This window comes from Oreochromis aureus, linkage group 20, assembly GCF_013358895.1.
Source record: "Oreochromis aureus strain Israel breed Guangdong linkage group 20, ZZ_aureus, whole genome shotgun sequence".
Classification (NCBI taxonomy): Eukaryota; Metazoa; Chordata; class Actinopteri; order Cichliformes; family Cichlidae; genus Oreochromis; species Oreochromis aureus.
The window spans coordinates 8,027,910-8,046,664 of record NC_052961.1 but is presented as its reverse complement, the minus strand read 5'-3'; the positions used below and the strand labels follow the sequence as shown (position 1 = coordinate 8,046,664).

Genomic DNA, 18,755 nt, shown 5'->3' with positions numbered 1-18,755 from the left:
ACAGCACAGCTACATTTTGGCAGAGTCATTGTTTTGGCTTTGTCACGTCAGATGTTTTCCTCTAGACCTCATGCAACCCAGAGCCCACTGTAGATGTGCCACTAGGCAGTCTACATGAAACTGTAGGGATATATTTCAGTTCAGAGTACATTTAAATGCATGTAAAGTCTCATCAGTAGTGCACATGCCACACATCTCAAAAAACAAACCAGAAATGTGATTTAAGATAACATAGATGTAATCCCCTATTTCAGTTCTAAGGTTTTGCATATCAGGACATAATAAAAATCAACTTGTTTTATCAAAAGTTTAAATATGTTAATAATTATGCCATTGTTTATTTGCAAAAAAAAGCCAAAATGCAGAACCGGTGTGTGAAAAAACTAAGTGCACCCATGATTCATTAGCAGTAATTGAGTATTTGTTTTCTGTATGACTTTATCCCTCTCTGGCAGCATTGTGGAGAAATTTTGGTCCAGTCTTTACAATGTTGCCTCAGTTCACTGAGGTTTGTGGGTATTTGTTTATGAACAGCTCTCTTAAGGTCCCACCACAGTATCTTAATCATGTTGAGGTCTGAACTTTGACTTTGCCATTGCAACACCTTGACTTTTTCTTTTTCAGATGTAGGTTTGCTGCTGTGCTTGGGATCATTATCCTGTTGCATTACCAATTTTGGCCAAGCTTTAGCTGGCAAGCAGATGGTCTCATATTTGACTCTAGAATACTTTGATACACAGACGAGCTCATGGTTGACTCAAGGTGACCGCAAGGTGCCCAGGTCATGTGGCTGCAAAACAAGCCCAAATCATCAGGCCACCATCGAGCTTGACAGTTGTTATGAGGTGTTTGTATGTGCTGTGTTTGGTTGGTGCAGTGCATTATGTCCAAACATCTCCACTTTGGTCAAATATGTCCAAAGTGAGGACGCTCCTCCAGAATCTTGCGGTTTGTTCAGATGTAACTTTTCAAACTTAAGCTGTCCTGCCATATTCTCTTTAAAGAACATGGCAGTATGGCTTGTTTTGGTAACCCTCCTGAACTAGCCATACTCATTCAGTCTTTTTCTAATTCTGCTGTCATGAACATTAACATTTAACATGCTGATAAAGGCCTAAAGATTCCAAGATGTAGCGCATGGGATGTATGCAGTTTCTCTGAGCATTGCATGTTCTGACATTGTGGTGAGTTTGCTGTGATTGTCAACTGTCTTGAATATTTTTCACTTGTGAATAATGATGAGCTTCAAATTATTTGGAAATGAGTTTATAAATCCTCCCAGGTTTGATGGCAGCAACGTTGAAAATTGAAATTGACATATTTTCCCTATATTGTCTACATTTTGCACACCACCTCATTACTTTTAAAGGGAAAATATTTGGCAGTCCAATTAAGTATAAAAATTTTAGTTTTTGTTTTAATGGGACACGTGAGCTTTTTTTTTTTTTTTTTTTTTTTTTTTTTTGTTCCCGTGGTGGGTTTGGCAGAGTTGGTGAGGTTCTTGATCTGGTTAAAACTTGGAACACCAACCAGAAAAGTATCGAGGACACCTGCCAAAAGGCAAAGCCATGCACAAATCCTGTTTTCGTTGCTGTATTTTTCCTCACAAAAAAATCTGTGCCTCACTCTTTATGTGATGTTCATCTTCTGCCTGCAACAACAACAACAATGTAGAGACAGTGTTGTTCACATTCAATGTAAACATGCATGCAATTACAGATTCTTTAGACTGTTTGATTACATTGATTTTCACAGTAGCTAGCATGAATACTTGATGTCTGCTTAGTTTTGGTACAGTAGAACCCATTTAATAGTCTTCATCATGTCACTCGATATCTGTATTGATATTAATAGAAAATATTCACTGCTGCAATCAGCAGACTTTTTAAAAGTTTCTCTATCATATATTTAACTAGTGATTCCATAGAAGCAGTGTTTATGTCCGGGTGACCACTAAAATTAAGGATCACTGCCCTGGTGCCCCACCTCACCACCGCTGTTACTGCATTAGAGTACAGTGATGCGAGTACAGTTAATCCTGCAACGCCCACTGCCATTGGAAGAGGGCATAGATCGAACCAGTGAGCAAAATGTGATGTAATACTTTACAGAAGTACTGTGTTAATGTACTTGTACATTAAGAAGTTCTCTATTGCTTTCCGCTTCTATTCCACAACATTCTTATTGGAAATAATGTACTTTGTAGTCCACATCATGTATTTTAAAGCTTTGGTACTACTGATGCTGGCTTAATACAAATAAAGCTACATTTAAGTATATAAGTAAATAAAATAGTTTCCAGTTGCAAAATTAATTCGATATACACATTAATAAATCAATAGTGATGCAACGTACATGTGCTCCAAAAAAAATTACTTTTACCTCAGTTACTTTGGCTTATTTGAGTAGATTTTAATGCTAAACTATTACTGTGGCTTTTATTTAATAGGCTACTTGTTTTATCGTTTTGTAAAACGGTTTTTAATACATAAAGTTGTCTGAGGTCTTGTGCACCACCTTTTTTTTTAATAATACCATCTGTGTAAGGACACAAGGCTGCGTATGAGTCAGAAAACCTTGCCCAGTGTTGTCTACACCGACTTTACTTCATTTCCTTTGCCCCACCACCCAGTGCTGCTTTGTTTTAGGCGCACCCCTATAAAAAAACAAAACAAAACAAAAAAAAACTGGAAACGCCTCTGACAAAAACAGAAAGTTTTACAGGCACAACATTAACTGGAGGGCCCACTATAGAAAGGTGTAGCCTTTGTTGGGTTGGGATGTCCCAGGCATTTTCGTTCTCCTTTCTCCTCACCTGCCGTTTTCAAGGTGGAGCACACACCTGATGCTGTTTTGTGTTCACTGTTTACATGTGACAAGTTTACTGAAAACGTGAATGAACCTCTGTTCTGTGCTGCTGTTGACTGCATGTGTATCTCTGGCGCCTCCAGCAGCAGCGTTGCGCCACTTGAGAGCGAGAAACTGCACTGAGTCTTTGTGGATCCAGGTTCCATGAATGAATGGACGAGAACCGGTGTCTGAACGGAGAAGGCGGCCGGAGGAGACTGCGGACAATCCAACTTCACCCGAGCGTTGTGTAAAGTTTCGTTAAGAAGGAAATCCATCCACTGAGCTGCAGCTTTAAAGGCCAGGGGAAGATTTTTCCTCGTAATCCCACTCCTGCACCGATCGAGCTTCACCAACAGACGTTGCTCGGTGGACGCTGGGAGGATTTTTTTTTTTTCTTTCACGCGTGCAGACGGCAACAGGTCATTTAAAGCACAGTCCAACCTGCAGCTGTGCTTCACTAGTCGTTAGACCAGCGTTAACTTTTGTTCGTGTGCACCGAGGGATGCTTTTTGCCACTCTTTTCCGCGCATTCGCCGTGATATGAACAGTATTGTGCTCGCCGCCGAGCAGATCCTCCAGTGTGAGCACACTGCCTTTTAGAGGTCGACCGTGGGAATGAGAGGAAAATGAAAATGTGCTAATTAAACATTTTTCTGGCTGATCAGCGCTGAGCCTTCCACACCGACAGACGGACCTGCGAGGAGCTGGAGTTGGTGCGGGAGAGGATTTCGAGAAGGATTGTATGTTTAGATGGTGCCAAACAAGTGGACCATGAATTCAGTTCTGCACAAATCGCCACCAAGGAGCTGGCTTGGTCTCAGATTACGCCTGAGTAAGTAAAAATTCATGAAGTCAGCTACTGACTGATCACCATCTTAATATTCGAGCGGCTGCTCAGTCTGCAGCTGGGTAATGTTGGATAAGTCATCACCTCAGAGTGATCAGCATGCTTATTTGTGTGATTCACTGTGAGTTTGTCTTCAAAAAGTCACAAAGGAAGGGGAAGAGAGGATCTCTCATGGCTTTGATCCTCAGGCAGCAGTTCTTTGTGTCATGCTTTCCTCCAGTCATCAAAGTTAATGGCTGGATTTGGCAAGTGACCTGAGCAATTATCCCAGCTGGAGGCAGGAATATTTTAGTCAGACAGGACAGTACACTCTGATCTGAAGTTATGCACCTGATAAAGGATCTTGGGACAACTCGGTATAGGCCTACACTCAGATGATTGATATTACCTCTTGTAAATCTCCAGACAGTACAATTTACTGCAGTTTTTTTTCATGCACTCCTCCACTCTTTCCTCCTCATAATTTAGATGTGTAACGACCTTTCTAGCAGTATGAGTTTATCTAACTGTTTCTCACACTCAGGTAATCTGCAAATTAGTTTCTCGTTGAGCTTTTATTGATGGAAACCTAATAAAATGAATACTTGACTCTTCTAGCTTTGAAGACTTATCAGACTGATGTCCTTGGAATTTAGCTCTCTCTCTCACTCTCCCTCTCCTTTATAGACTTTACATGTTCATGTACACTGTTTGCAGTTCATGGGTTCATGCAGTAAGTGAAGTATGCACGGAGTTAAAGTTTAGCAGCCTTAATTGGTTGAGTCTGGAACCCTTCAGTGTTCCAGGCCACCGGAGTCTTAAGTCTGTCTTAAACACACTGGTCTAATCTGGGGCCAGATGTCTAGTCTGGTCTCTGTCGTCCACAACAAAACAAAAACTGAAGAAATATCTCTGCTGTGTGCACTTATTCACTGCTGGGATGTCCCGAAAGATGTCAACTGTGGGAAGGACATATTAGTTTAATGCTTCGTAGTATTGCAGCCATCATGTGCTGTTCATACAAAGCTTGACTGTAAATGTAGAAGTGTGGTCTTCGCATGTCTTTATTTTCAGTCGATTGAGCCTAATTTGTTTGATTCATGTCAGACTACTATCGGTATCAGCCATATCGGTGATGTTCACTGATGTCAGAGGTCAGAGGCTGAAATTTAACTCTTCCCCCCATAAGGGCGACATCTGACGACCTCGCCTGTACCCTTAATGACGAGGTTTGACATCTGAGTATATTTAAATGAAATGTCATATGATGGCCATAAGAACAGTTTACATGTTTTTCCAAGGGTAGCTGCATGGGCAGAGACCACCCTCGCTAACTTCTGGTGCAAACTCAAGTTATTTGGTCTGTAAGCAGACCTGAAATATGACAGAACCTGCTCAGTTCAGAGAAGAGCTTCAAAGGTTACTCCAAGTAGACTTCCAAGGGGTAAAGACTGAAGACCTGTGTCCACAAACAGCATAGGCTGTTCAAGTTGGTTAGACTTTAGTCTGTGGTAGCCACATGGATGGATAACACATTGTGGTGGTGTTGTATTATGAGTTACTCTTTGATTCCGACCCCTATTAATCATCAAGTCTATTTAATATTTGAAATTAGTGGAAAAATGCCAGTAAATGTTTTCTTGTTAGAGCCACAAATCCTCGAGACAGGGGTGTGTCCAATTTCTACTTACATTTTCTTTCAATTTAATCACTTCATTAAGGTTACAGAATAATTCACCAGCTGCTTTGTCCACTTAAGTGGTTTCAGTGATTTACAGACTTCAGAGCTGAGGTTTGCACGTTAATGCTGAACAGCAGTGGAAACAGTCTTTTTAGTAGCTGTGTTTAATCATATCTCATGATCAATTAGAAATTACAGATGATGAAATTATCTTCTTCTGAGTACTTTAAGGACTTGGCGGCCCTGTGGCTTTCAAAGATGAGGGCCATTCTTTTGCAGCCGTTGACAGAACACTAGCCACTTTGGGGCTTTTTATCATGCCACATGATCTTCATCTGCAGATGGATTCTGTAATTTCCTTTTTGAAATAAGCCCCCAAGAAGTCGCTGCCCATGCAGGCTCATGAGAAGATGCATGACAGTTTTTTTTCTTCACCTTTAAAACAGCAAGAAAATATATCTTACCAATAGCCTCCTTTAACAGCTGTAATGGTGCTTTTGATCATATCAAATGAGCTCCGCTGGCGGATGAAGTTGCCCAGGAAGTGCTCAGACGTGAATCTAAATCAGAACATCTTTAGCATAATAAATGGGTCTAGAATAGCAGCTAAATGGACCCGATGTTGAGCTGCAGAGCTCTCAGGGAACATCTGGAGCCTGACCAGACCTTTGAAAGTTGCGTGCATGTGCCACGGCGTGTGTTAGTGTGTGCGCGAGTGCGTATTAGTGTTTGTCTGGCTCGTGGCTTGTTACAGTTTAAACTTCCTTTTCCAAACTGTCTTTCTGTTGTTCCAGTGTGATTTCCTTTCTCCTTTTCCCTCTCTGCATTCGTGTCTTCTCCTGATGCCATTTTGTGTCACGGTTTGCTCTGCTTATTTTCTTTTTTTCCTTCAGCTGCAGGAACATAATCATTCAAATTTCTTGTGTGTTGCTCCAGCTCATCCTAGTATTTTTTCTTTTAACGTATAGAAGTTTTTTGGTTTTTTGCTAAAATGCAATGACTGCAAGTTGACCTCCTTTGTTACTACAGCAAATATTGGTGAACACAGTTAGCTTTTGTCTCTAGTTGACTGTGATCTGCATTGCAGACTGTACTGAAAAACAATAGCTCACTGATGCAATCTTTCCCTTCCCTGTGTCTGACAGAAAATGTATTTCCTTCCTTGCATCTAATTATTTCTGCACTCCACTTCTTGCTTGTTGATTTACCCACAGCAGGGGAGTTCATGAAGGTCCTGTGACCCAAAACTCTTCTCATTTCATGTACAACCATCAGATTTTCCACATATTTGACCGTTGTGGTTCTACTGCCCTATTTCTTTTGCAGGGGGATTCCCCTTTGAAGTTTTTGCCCTTGTTCTTCCTCTGGTAATAGACAGTGTGTCATTTCCACATTATCTTCTCCACTAGCTTTTAGTCCTCAGTGCATTTACTGTTCTTTTTTGTGTTTTAATGCTTTGTTTTTTCTAAAAACCTGCAAAATGCAACACTGTCATAACAAAAGCAGTCATTGTGTCACTTTGTGGAACCAGAATTCTTCTTAAACGCTTAGCATTTCTAATTCTTGCTGTGAGCGCTTGATGAGCTGATGAGAACAAAGCCTTTGCCTTTAAGTCGTGCTCTATTGTAAATGTAAAAAACATTGATTTCAGGTGCTTTGAGAGGCATAAGTGAAACTCACAGTATGCACACTGAGCAGGTGTTGTGGCCTTGCACACTTTACTGCAGTGTCAGTGTTTTTGTTTATAGCCACAGATGAAGTCATTGTCATAAACCCGCTGTCAGCTAAGGGCTTATTTTTCCCCACTGTTCTCTCACAGATCTTTTCCCATTGGAGCACTTTTAAATGATCAATGACGAACAGAAGCTGATACGCTTCCCTTCTTATGCTCAGTCAAAGCACTTTGTGTAGTTTGTGCCATTTCAGGGCGCATTGCCTTATAAGCAGGTTTGTTAGGCTCCCAATTCGGTTGGTGCACTGATCGTTGCCTTCAGGGGTAGTCTGTCCATGCAGTTTTGCATCGTCACACAGAGCACAAGCTGTTGGCCTCCGCTTTGCATTTTCATTCAGTTTGCATATGAAATCGGCTCATCTGCCCGTTGGTCAGCGTTGGATTGAAGTCTTGTTTTGTAAATTCACGCTCCACATCACTTTGCCAACTTCAAACAAATAAAGGCAGCTAATATGATCAAAAGCCCTTCCACGCTGTCAGGGCCTCATCATGTTGTAAATAGACCAACAGTGCGCTCGCTCACTTCAAACTGTGCAGCAGATAATTAGAGGGCCTATGTAAAGGTCACACATGTGCACGCATACACGTACACACACACACCTTCTTTAACCAGAAACATAACTGCAAATGTTTATCTCTAAATGTGTCCTTCCACACGTGTAACCTCCACCCTGCTTAAATGACTGTTTATGTGCATTGCAGCCTTCCCCATGACAATAACTGTACTTTTCAAGAATAAGTGTTTTTGATTCCCGTTGACTCTGTTATTGGCTTCTCAACCGTAGACCCCCTCTGCAATTTCAACCAGATTGTTTCAATTATGGGATTATTCATATCAACAAGCTGAAGAGTGGTTGTTTGTCCCTCTGAGCTGCTGGTTTAAGGATGGACTGTTAAATTACACCATGTCTCATCATGACTCACTCGCTGGGGATGGCCCCTCTAACTCAGCTTCTGAGGGTTTATATCAGCGCTTTTGATATCTTCAGAAGACATGTGGTAAAATCTACTCGTGTGTCAAATTCAGTTAGTCATTCACTTCTCTCATTCAGTTGTATGAAGACTTGATGATAGCTCTCAAGCGAGGTCAAAATAATTTGTGTTTACGTTTGTTTTCATTTCGAGCGAGTGTTTTTAAGCTTCACCTTGATTTGTGATAGAAGGGAAAGGTTTACAAGATCCTAGCGAGACCTGCGATGACGTATGGTTTGGAGACAGTGGCACTAACAAAAAGACAGGAGGATGAGTTGAAGGTGGCAGAGATGAAGATGCTCAGATTTTCATTGGGAATGACCAGAATGGACAAAATTAGAAATGAGTATATCAGAGGGGACAGTTCAGGTTGAGCAGTTTGGAGACGAAGATAAAGAGGCAAGGCTGAGATGGTTTGGACGTGGGCAGAGGACGAATCGTGGATATATCGGACAATAGGATGTTGAATATGGAGCTGCCAGGCAGGAGAACAGAAGGAGCCATAGAGAAGCTGCAGAGGGTTGGAGTGACAGATGATATAAGGCAGTGGTCCCCAACCTTTTTTGCGCCACGGACTGGTTTATGTCCAACAATATTTTCACGGACCGGCCTTTAAGGTGTCGTGGATAAATACAACAAAATAAAACCAGTACCGGTACCAAAAAAAGAAGATTTATTCATTACACACGGGAAAAGATCCAGGGAAACTTAGTTAATGATAAAAACGATTAAAGAAATTACGATAAAAACCTTGAAAACCATAAATTTCACACCAGAGCCTCAACTCTCACGGCCCGGTACTGGTCCGTGGCCTGTTGGTTTGGGCCCAATGATATAAGGTATAGGGTGAGATGGAGGCAGATGACCCTCTGTGGTGAATTACTGGGATTTTAAAGCTTTATCTAAATTTACTTTAACTTCATTGGCCACTGGAACATAAAATCTCCATGTATAGAATCACTGGTCAGATTGTATTATAAACAAGTTGGCTGGTTTGTTTTTTATTGTTGTTTTTCAATCCTCTCTCTTATCAGGTCTCAGGTGTCGCCCTGTCTTGGTGCCTTATAAAGTCCTCCATGCCCTACACTGAAATACTTTATGAACTATTTGAAGATTGCTGTAAATTTTGACACTTTTACAGTTTCTAGAGGAAGAATCCTAATGACTCTGCAAGGCTGAGCTCAACCACAGAATACAGTGTCAATAAATTTTGTCTACACATTAATGTTCCCCCTTCAAGGTGAATTGTAATAACTTTGGTGGGCCTCCTGACTTTTTATCAAGCACTAGTGTGACTCAGCATTTCATTTTGTCCAATACTTTTAATCAAGCATCCACTAAGAATAATAACATCTCTGTCCATGTCGATTGTGTTACTGATTCCTTATCAGTTTTCTGTGTATAGTGTGGGCTAAGACAGGTCTACATCTCTGAGTCAAAGAGTTAGGCTTGGAAAAAAGACACGCCTGTATCTCAGGTCTGCTACCAGTTTGACATCATTGCTCTGCAATGCACGACTGCCAAAAAGACCAGGCCAGAAAAACATGCCAGATAAAAGGAACTGATTAAGCGTATGACTCTGACAGACTGAACAATCTGCCCAGTGTGGTTGATATCTGTTTCTATTCCTGTCAGTTCTAATTAGCACTGAATTAGTTTATAAGTAAGTTAACTGGTGTTTTCTCTTTTTAAATCATAGCCTAAAATTAAAAGTGCTTCATATATCTCGACTTGTTAAACAAATACTACAGAATCAAAGAGATTTGTTGAGAATGACCTAAAATGCAGGAGAGTGTAATAATACTTACAGCCCGATATTTGCAGGCTGTGTTACACTCGACAAATGTGTTTATTATTTCTGCCCTGAATTATACTCATAAACACATTAGTGTTGATGTTGTGAGCATATTAGCATAGTGACGTGCATTTAGCTCATAGCACAGTCTAACAGAGCTGCATGCCCTGCAGAGGCTGCTGTCTTTCAGCAGCGACTGAAGAGCTAAAAGCAGAGTAGCCAGACAAATGGTGTCCAACTGGCAAACTGACAGCAGTAATGATGGATAAAGAAACTTAATTTATTTTCATTTAGTAGAAGACTAAAGGAAATGAAACCAGACAGTATGTTTTGGTGATCTTCTCCATAGTCCAATAGTCCTGTGATCCGTCTGCGAGACTGCCAATAACCAATAAGTCACTTTCATTGTGTTTTTTTTTTTTTGTTGTTGTTGTTGTTGTTTGTTTGTTTGTTTGTTTGTTTGTTTGTTTGTTTGTTTTGTTTTTTAACTTTTACATATTTTTCCGCCTGTGCATCCGCTTGCTTGTTCAACCTGTACAAATGTGTAAAACGGCTCATCTGTCTCGCCTCCACCCTTCACCGCACCTTCCCCACACACAGCTGAGTCTTTCACCAACAAAACACACATGATGAAATAAAAAGCGGAGGAGAGTAGCGTGCGTGTGCGCAAAGCCACAGTTGACTCTAATTTATAGTCAAAACAACAGTCAAAAATACCCTTCACTTTTCTCTCATTTTGAGATGATGACGATGGATTGATGTTGATTTCAAAGAGTGGAGAAATGTGCGAATGAACTTTTGTGTGCGTGTCTGTCCGTGTTTTGAGTGCCGGCACGACATTACAGAAAGCAGATTGAATTATTAACCCTGGGATAGATTGGTCACCTGTCTGGACTGGGCCCACCTTTTGCCCGATGACAGCTGGGCTAGGCTCCTGTCCAACCATGACTTGGATGGGTGAATCCAAAAATATTGATTTAATGCAAAGTCTCTGAGATCATCATCCTTTGGCACAATCTATGTGTGACTGGTTATATATTAAAAACAAATCATATAAAGCACAGAAGCACACAAAAGTAATAAAATATAAAAAATGGAGTCAAAGCGGGTGGTGTGCATCGTGCAAAGCACAGTAGCCAGACAAATTTTATCCAAAGAGTAGAGAAATGTGTCTCAGGCTCTGGATAGAATGGAAATGTGCCTCTTGCAAAAGACAGGTGAGTGATACATACCCTGAAATGTATCTCAAATACGCAGCCTCTTGGCAGGTTTGATGTGCACATTAATATGTGCTGCTTTTCCCTAAAAATGTATTAATCTAAATGTAAAAACAGAGATGGATAGTCTTGCTGGAAGTTGCTTTTTGGTAAAGTAGAATCTAAATCATTTGTATTTTCTTCTTTTTTTGAGCATTCACACAGGGACGTCTTTAACTGCTCTTAGTTTGCTGGTGAGAGGTTAACCTCGGCCTGTTTGATGGGCCACCTTGCTAAATATAACCCCCAACCTCCTCCACATGGGCACGCACAAGCCTTCAACTGCACTCCCTCTGTCAACACTCAGACTTACACACTTTTTCCCTCTTACCGCTCACAGTCCAAAAGTCTCATTTACAGTCTTGTCATACTGCAGCCACTCGCTCACTCATTCCCCAACACACCATTAATACTTTAGTGAGTGTGATCCTGTTGAGCAGCCAGTTCATTCAGGCTTGACACACTAGGACGTTTTGCTTGCTATTTTTGTCTTATGCTACTACGATCAGTTGGAGGTAGCTGAATTAACATTAATATTTGTATTAATATCACCTCTAATTAGTCTGTTAACTTAAAAAAGGTTTACAAGCAGTGCTATACTGGATTAAATGACTACTGAGGCATTTAGAAAATATTCTTACTGCTAGGGACTTCCTGCATGGTGTATATAAAGCAAATGCATTCAATAGACATTTTATTAGGTATACCTTGCAAGTACCAGATTGGACCCCATTTATAACTGCCTTAATTTTTCATGGTACAAGGTGCTGGAAACATTCCTCAGAGATTTTGGTACATGTTGGCATCAAACGGTTGATGCAGATTTGTCAGCTGCATATCCATGATGCAAATCTCTCATTGTACCACATCCAAAAGGTGCTCTATTGGGTTAAGATATTGTGACTGCAAAGACCATTTGAGAACTCATTGTCAAGTTCAAGGAACCAGTCTGAGATTATCTTTATAAAAGGACAGCAGCCATCAGATTTGTACATAAAGGCCATGAAGGTGGTCATAAAGGGATGGACAGCAATACTCGGATAGGCTGTTGCATTTAAATGTTGGTGCTAAGATGTGCTAAGAAAACCATTACACCATGATGAGCCTGAACTGTTGATGCAAAACAGGATGTACCCAGGATGCTTTTATGGCATTTACACGAAGTTCTGACCCTATCGTCCAAATGTTGCAGCAGAAATTGAGAACATCACATTAGAGAACGTTTTTCCAGTCTTCTGTTGTCCAATTTTGGTGAGCCCATGTGAACTTAAGCTTCTTTTTGTTTTTAGCTGACAGTGGAAGCGGTGTGGTCTTCTGCTGCTGTGGCCAATCTGCATCAGAGATGTTGTTTTGCATACCTTGGTGGTAACAAATTATTTGGGTTGTGGCTGCTTTCCTATTAGCCTGAAACAGTCTGAACATTCTCCTTTGACACAACCAGCTAGAGATCAGCAGCTGGTGTAATACTGAGATCAGGGAGTCTCGCACCACATTTACTTAAATCGCCTTTCTTCCTTATTCTGATGTTCTGTTTGATCTTCAGCAGATCATCTTGAGTGACTCCCTGCCTAAATGCACTGAGTTGCTGCCGTGTGATTGGCTGGTCAGATATTCCGCCAATCACATGCCTGTTGAACAGGTGTACCTAACAAAGTAGCGAGTGAGTGTAGAAGCATAGCTTTGCATAAAGACTGTAAACGGGAAGAAATTAACCTTTTACTGCCTGATATGTTTTAGAAACCCAGTTTGTTTTTTACATACATATGAAAATATAGACCCTTCTGTCACCACAATAGTGTAAAAGGAATCTTTGTTCCCTTGTTGCATGTGTATATTTCTTTTTAGGGATTTTATTGTGAAGGCTCACTTTGCACTGCAATAGAAGGGTTTCCAGCAAAGCACAGAGACAAACCTCAATCTGTCAAGTAGTGTTACTAAGTGAGCTATGGAGATGCTCTTTTTCCCTTTACTTTTGGACAGAAGCAGACCTTTGTTGTTGTTATGCTGACCATCTCCTGGCTGTAGCTACTTATCAGGCAGATATGATGCAAAGTTCTTATCAAACTCTGAGCATAACAAGTGTCAGTCAGGGTCAAACTGTTCCTTACGATATCCCGGATGATAAGATCAACATATTTCTTTGCAATAATAAGGCCGTCATCATACTACTGCTCCTTCTGCTGTTATCTTTACAGTACCAAAGACCGCTTTAGACTGGCTGAGGACTGCCATTCATCATTGCATTGCTGAGAGACGCACACTTTGAAACTTTGCACTGGCATCAAGATTTTTGCCCTAATAAGTTTACATTTATCAGATGGAACGATTGATATCCAGATCAGCTGTTTGAAATCCTTCACATAAAACATGGCTGAAAATGGTGTTTATTTTAAGATGGGTGAGAATGACTCAAGCAGATGGGAATGCAGATTTGTAACACCTAGTCCACGGATGTTATACATGAAGTTCTGCTTATAAAGCCAGGGGCAGAGCCGCTGAGCTTATGAAAACAGTTGCACAATGTCTTCTGTTTTCTGAGCTTCTTTGTTAAGTCTAAAGAAATAATCCTGATTATTTTATAGCGATTACATCAGGTTTATTTTTAGCTTGAACTTGTGACTTGACTTGTTTGGGGGGAGTAGGAGTGTGGAGATCAAAAATGAGTGTTTAAGAGGCAGGGATGCTGGTTTTTAGTATTCGAGGCTACTTCTTGAAAGAGCAATGCAAACTGCTGGAATACCTATTTGTGAAGGGAAACCTAAATCGGGCTGTGTAATCTTGGTAGAAAATACAGATTCCCTTGCATGTTGGTCATTATTTGACTCGTCTCCAATCGTAGCCTCTGAAGGCAAAGGCCAGGATATCTGGATTGCAGATAACGGTTGAAGACTGGTTCCTGTTCCCTGCGCCAGTCATTGTTTATGAATGTAGCTAAATTAAAACATGCTAATAAAAAAGGTTCAGATGATAGCCTTTGGTGTTAAAATTTGCATGTGCACCTGCATGCAGCCAAAGCCTGCTCAAAAAACATGTGCAGTCAAACTGATCAGACTCTGCCACAAAACCCAAAGTTACCTGTACCAAAAAAAAGTCTTTTCATAGGGATTAACCTTTGACTGGACCTGAAGATGCACAGTCTGCCAGTAAACACCTGCCCAGCCTCTGAAAATGTGTTTTCACTGTACAGAAACCATTTCTAGATTCTAAATTATACACAAATATTCTGTGTATGAGATCAGACCAAAAAGCATTCTAATGTCCGTATTGGTGCCACACTTGAGCAGGTATTTTCTGTTCTTGATAGGGCTAAATAGGTGTCTTTTTATTAAAAGCTGAGCTGATGGATGATGATGAAAGCGAGGCTAATATCTCATCTGCTTCCCGCTTTGTTTCTGTAGTAGGTGGAAATTGGCCCTTGTATTTGCTTCCCAGTTCTCATGCTGCACGACTGCACTCTTCATTAAAAGGGAAGCTGCGTGCTCAAAGCTGCTTCAGATTATTACCATATGTCTGCAAAGCCCAGCGCTGAGCAGAAAACCAGCTCCCATCCTACCCTCTAATTTCTTATCCCAAAATTGGACATGTGGGTCGCTATGTGTGACAACGTCCCTCCCTTCCCCCGGCCGGCGCAGCACATTCTCACAGTATTTCTTCTCCCATTTTAGATGCATAATAGCAGTGCATCAACCTTTAAGCAACCCTGGAAAATATTATGTCTTGATTTGATATCTAACTGCCTGTTGGTTTAACCCTTCAGCTGTTTTTCCAAGATATTAGAGGATCGGAGTGCGTTGTCTCACTCGAGCGTTTTGTAACTGGACTCCTTTTGCTCATTTCCGAGAGGCCGATGTGTGCGTTCTACCTCCTCAGAAATATCTGAGCTCATGCTCCACAGAGCTGGTGCATTCATAAAAACGAATAAATCTTTCAGGAGACATAAAGGGCGCGGGCACTAATCAATGCAGAAAAATGTCAGCCTTTTACAGTTTGAGCAAAACATAAAGAAAGTCCGCTCTGGATGTAGGAGGAGGCCTAAAAGAGATCTTTGTGTCACCCAGTCCAAAAGCCATTGGCCCAGATTGCCCGTCCCAGCATGCAACTCACCTCTGCATGAATACAACACTTGTCTGATGGAGTGGGCAGAAAGCCCCCCTATCTCCAGGAGATCCTACACAGGGCTTTAACATGAGCAGCTTGCCTCACACGCCAATTTTGCACAGTTTGAGAAACTTTGTCATGGATAAAGTCAAACCTCAGGGAAGGCGACGGCAAAGGAAACTTGCTCCTAGAGATGAGATGAGCAACACCTTTTTTAGCAGTTGGTTGTCTGTAATTTAGTCGGGAAAAGCTTGGATAAATGGATTAGAAGAGGACAGCATTTGGTGCTTGACAGCTCCTGGTGGGCGGCTTTAAGTGGATGATTAGCAGAGAATCTAAAAACCTACAGGATCAACAGGAAGATGCAGTGAACAGAAGGTTCAGAGACATTTATTGGTCTTTGCTTTGTGGGATCAGATGCAGCATTAAATGTTGCTTATTTAATGTTGCTTATTTTTAAATGATAAAAAGTTTGTTGCAGTTACAGAATCGATACTCTTGTCCTCTGGAAATGTAATTGTACTTGAAGGAAGCGCATTTGCTCACTTGGACTCGCTGTGAAGTCGGATCAGACTTAGACAGGAGGTTCAAAGCAAGTTTTAGCAAGCGCAAGCTGGATGAGGTAATCGTGCAGGTGGAGATTACAGATGAACATATTGGCAGTTGGCAAAGTTGAAAGCAGAGTTGGCTGGCAGGCTTTGTCTTTAAAAATGGTCAAAGAAAAGGGAGTAATAATTGTCTGCAGAGTTTCAGATAATTATTCAGTGGGGGAAGGGGCCATGGACTGCTCAGACTTTTCAATTTCACAAGCAAAGTATGGGCAAACGGCTAAATTATATTCATTCCTGTAAAATATTTGCTTGTCGAAGAAGTCACAATGTTCCTCTACTGGAAGAAGCGCGGTGCGTACGAGTTGGAGGCTTTGCCATCTCCTTTCAGCGAAGGGTTAATGGAGCGCTACTCCTGGTCTTCATCCCTGGACGTCATCCATGATCTGTGTGGTAAGCTGGGGAACCAGGTCACCTGACTTAACTTTTGGATTAGTGTTTGTGTGTCTGGTTTTCTGCACAACAACACAAGGCTGAGCATTGCACTGGTTTGTGTTTGTTTTACTTTGGATTATTTTAAAAGAGTGAGATGCCACAGAAATGAATTAACCAGCCCCATTTCACTAAACGCCACAGGGCAAATGTCTTTGTACACTTTAAAATGTACTAGATTACAGATTATTACAAATTGTTTAGTGACTGTAGCAATAAAAGGAACAATTATATGCCCAATTTAAATATGGACACAATTCCCTTCAAAGCAGTCTCCTTCTGCAGCGATGCGCCCGTTCCTGGAGGATGAAATCTCGATGCACGGCCCCTTGAACCTCTAGAAAAGCACTAATGAAAATGTCCCTGATCTGATCTGCTTTCTTTAAGACTGCAGGGCATAAAGCTCAAAGCTGCTTTTTGGAACCAGCTCTTAATAGTGACGGTGTGAATGCTGGCTCACTTTCATATAGAACGTGTTTGCTGTGTGCGCTTCTGAGAGCCAAACGCTAAAATCTCCACGCGCGCTCAAGTTTATGAATCTTAATGTGTCCAGTATGTGTCTGCTGAGAAGAAGCCCACCAGACTGATGACATTTAGGCTCAAATACACTGTCTTTCATGCTAATTAGTTAATTAAAAATAAAAGGAAATTCCTTTGGTTATAAGATGAGCATTATTCATTATGATGGAAAAAAGAAATGGACCATGTGCAGTTCAGAGCTTGTCCACTGAGTCGCATCCGTATTTCACTGATATGATCAAGTGATCCTTTAACATTCATAAGAAATAACTCTGCATTGTTTTATGTAACTTTTCTGCAAAAAAAGATCACTTTCATTTTGAGTGAAGTATTTTATCCCCATTATGGAAAGGCTTTTTTTCCATTGCTCTGTTCTTCCGTGGAAAGCACTCAGTGACCTGGCATGAAGACAGCCTCACATGAGGTAGACAAGAGGGGAAGAGCGGATGAGACCAGCTTCACAGATGAAATATTTACCACGGAAGAAGTGCGTAACAGCACTGAAATCCTCCCGTCTCCCCTCGGTGCTTTTTGAAGTGGCACAGGGGCACTTGCTTTCTGCTGTGCTCCCTCTCCCCCCTCTCCTGATTTACGCCATTAGTGAAAGGCAAGTGATAACACACGGCTGTGGAGGAATGTTCTTCATCCTGTCCTCTTTGCCAGCCAGCCTTTCTAAATCGCACTGCTTTTTAGTCAGTCTGCCTGCTGAGGCAGACCTGTTTGGCAGACGAAGAGAGAAGAGAGGAGCCAAGAAGGGTACAGTCAGGCTGTGATCCTTACATCTTTTTTCTCCATTTCTGTAATTAAGTCCTGAGCTTCTACTGAAAACATTCTCAACTGTGTTTTAGCTGTCAGCTTTAGGATATTGTTACATTCACCAAAATGGGAGAAAACACAAACTTGAATCCAGAATTCAATCATTTCCATGGATTATCCTATCTATCCGGTGTTCTGGGAATTCATCCTACCCATTGTTTCTGCGCATGCGCACAACACGAAATTAAGTGGCAAACTGTCCTAACTTTGTGAATATGAGCTAGAAGCATACTTTAACAGCTAAAATTAAGTGGGAAATCATCCTAGCATTGTTAATAAGACCTAGAAACATACTTTAACGGGTACAATTAAGTGCCAAACCGTCCTGGCTTTATGAATGTGAGCTACAACCATACTCTGATGGGCAAAGTTAAGTGACAAACCGTCATACCTACTTAAATTTGTGCTAGAATTACTCTGTGACAGCAGAAATGTGCATAAACTACTTACGGTAGGACGTTTTGCCAAAGTAGGATGGTTTGTCAGAACACTGGATCTGGTTTTTTGACATATTTTCAGCGGTTGAAATATGACCAAGAATCTAATTGTGTTGGCAACTCTGTGAAGCTGCACCACGGCACAGTGGTGCTCGACTTTTACACTAATGTCACCATGTTAAGAGGTTCTCTGTTACAGTGCTAGCTGATGTTTAGCATGCTAACATTTGCTCAGTTCAGCTGAAGTTGATGAGAATGGCTGATGTAAACGGGATCACCTGGTTATTACAGTCTGTCCTGAAAGATGTGGAAATATGTACAAAATTGCCACCACGTTAAATTTCAGGTGAACAACCAACGTTTTTAACTCTATAGGTGCTGCGTAAAAGTATCAGTAATAAAAAAACTACAATAATAAATAAATAGTTGGATGTATAGCTTCTTTAATAAAGCAAAATAAGCCGTGTTTGATACTGATGAAGATAAATTATCTGTTACAATACAACTTTATTGGCATAGCACATTTAAAACCAGAGGTACACCAAAGTGCTTCACAAAATCCAGTAGAAGCAGCAGCAAAATACAAATGCAAATGAGCTAGCAGGTGGAAAGCATTGATAAACCAAGCATACAAGGTAAGCAGATATCAAAATAAAACCTCAAAGGTAAAATCAATACAAAACATTGTTCAAAAAAAAGAAGAAAAGGGGTTGCATGTACACAAGAAGCGTGC

At 41.0% G+C, this 18,755-nt stretch overlaps 1 protein-coding gene across 1 annotated transcript in view; it reads left to right on the top strand.

The window, feature by feature from the left end:
• The first annotated feature begins 2,780 nt into the window (after nucleotides 1-2,780).
• The window catches only part of plekhg5b (pleckstrin homology domain containing, family G (with RhoGef domain) member 5b), an 84,209-nt gene continuing 68,234 nt past the window's right edge, over nucleotides 2,781-18,755 (top strand). Inside the window, exon 1 of the mRNA XM_031741934.2 lies at nucleotides 2,781-3,682. Coding sequence (XP_031597794.1) covers nucleotides 3,601-3,682 — 82 coding nt within the window. The 5' untranslated portion in view covers nucleotides 2,781-3,600. The remainder of the gene's footprint in view (nucleotides 3,683-18,755) is intronic.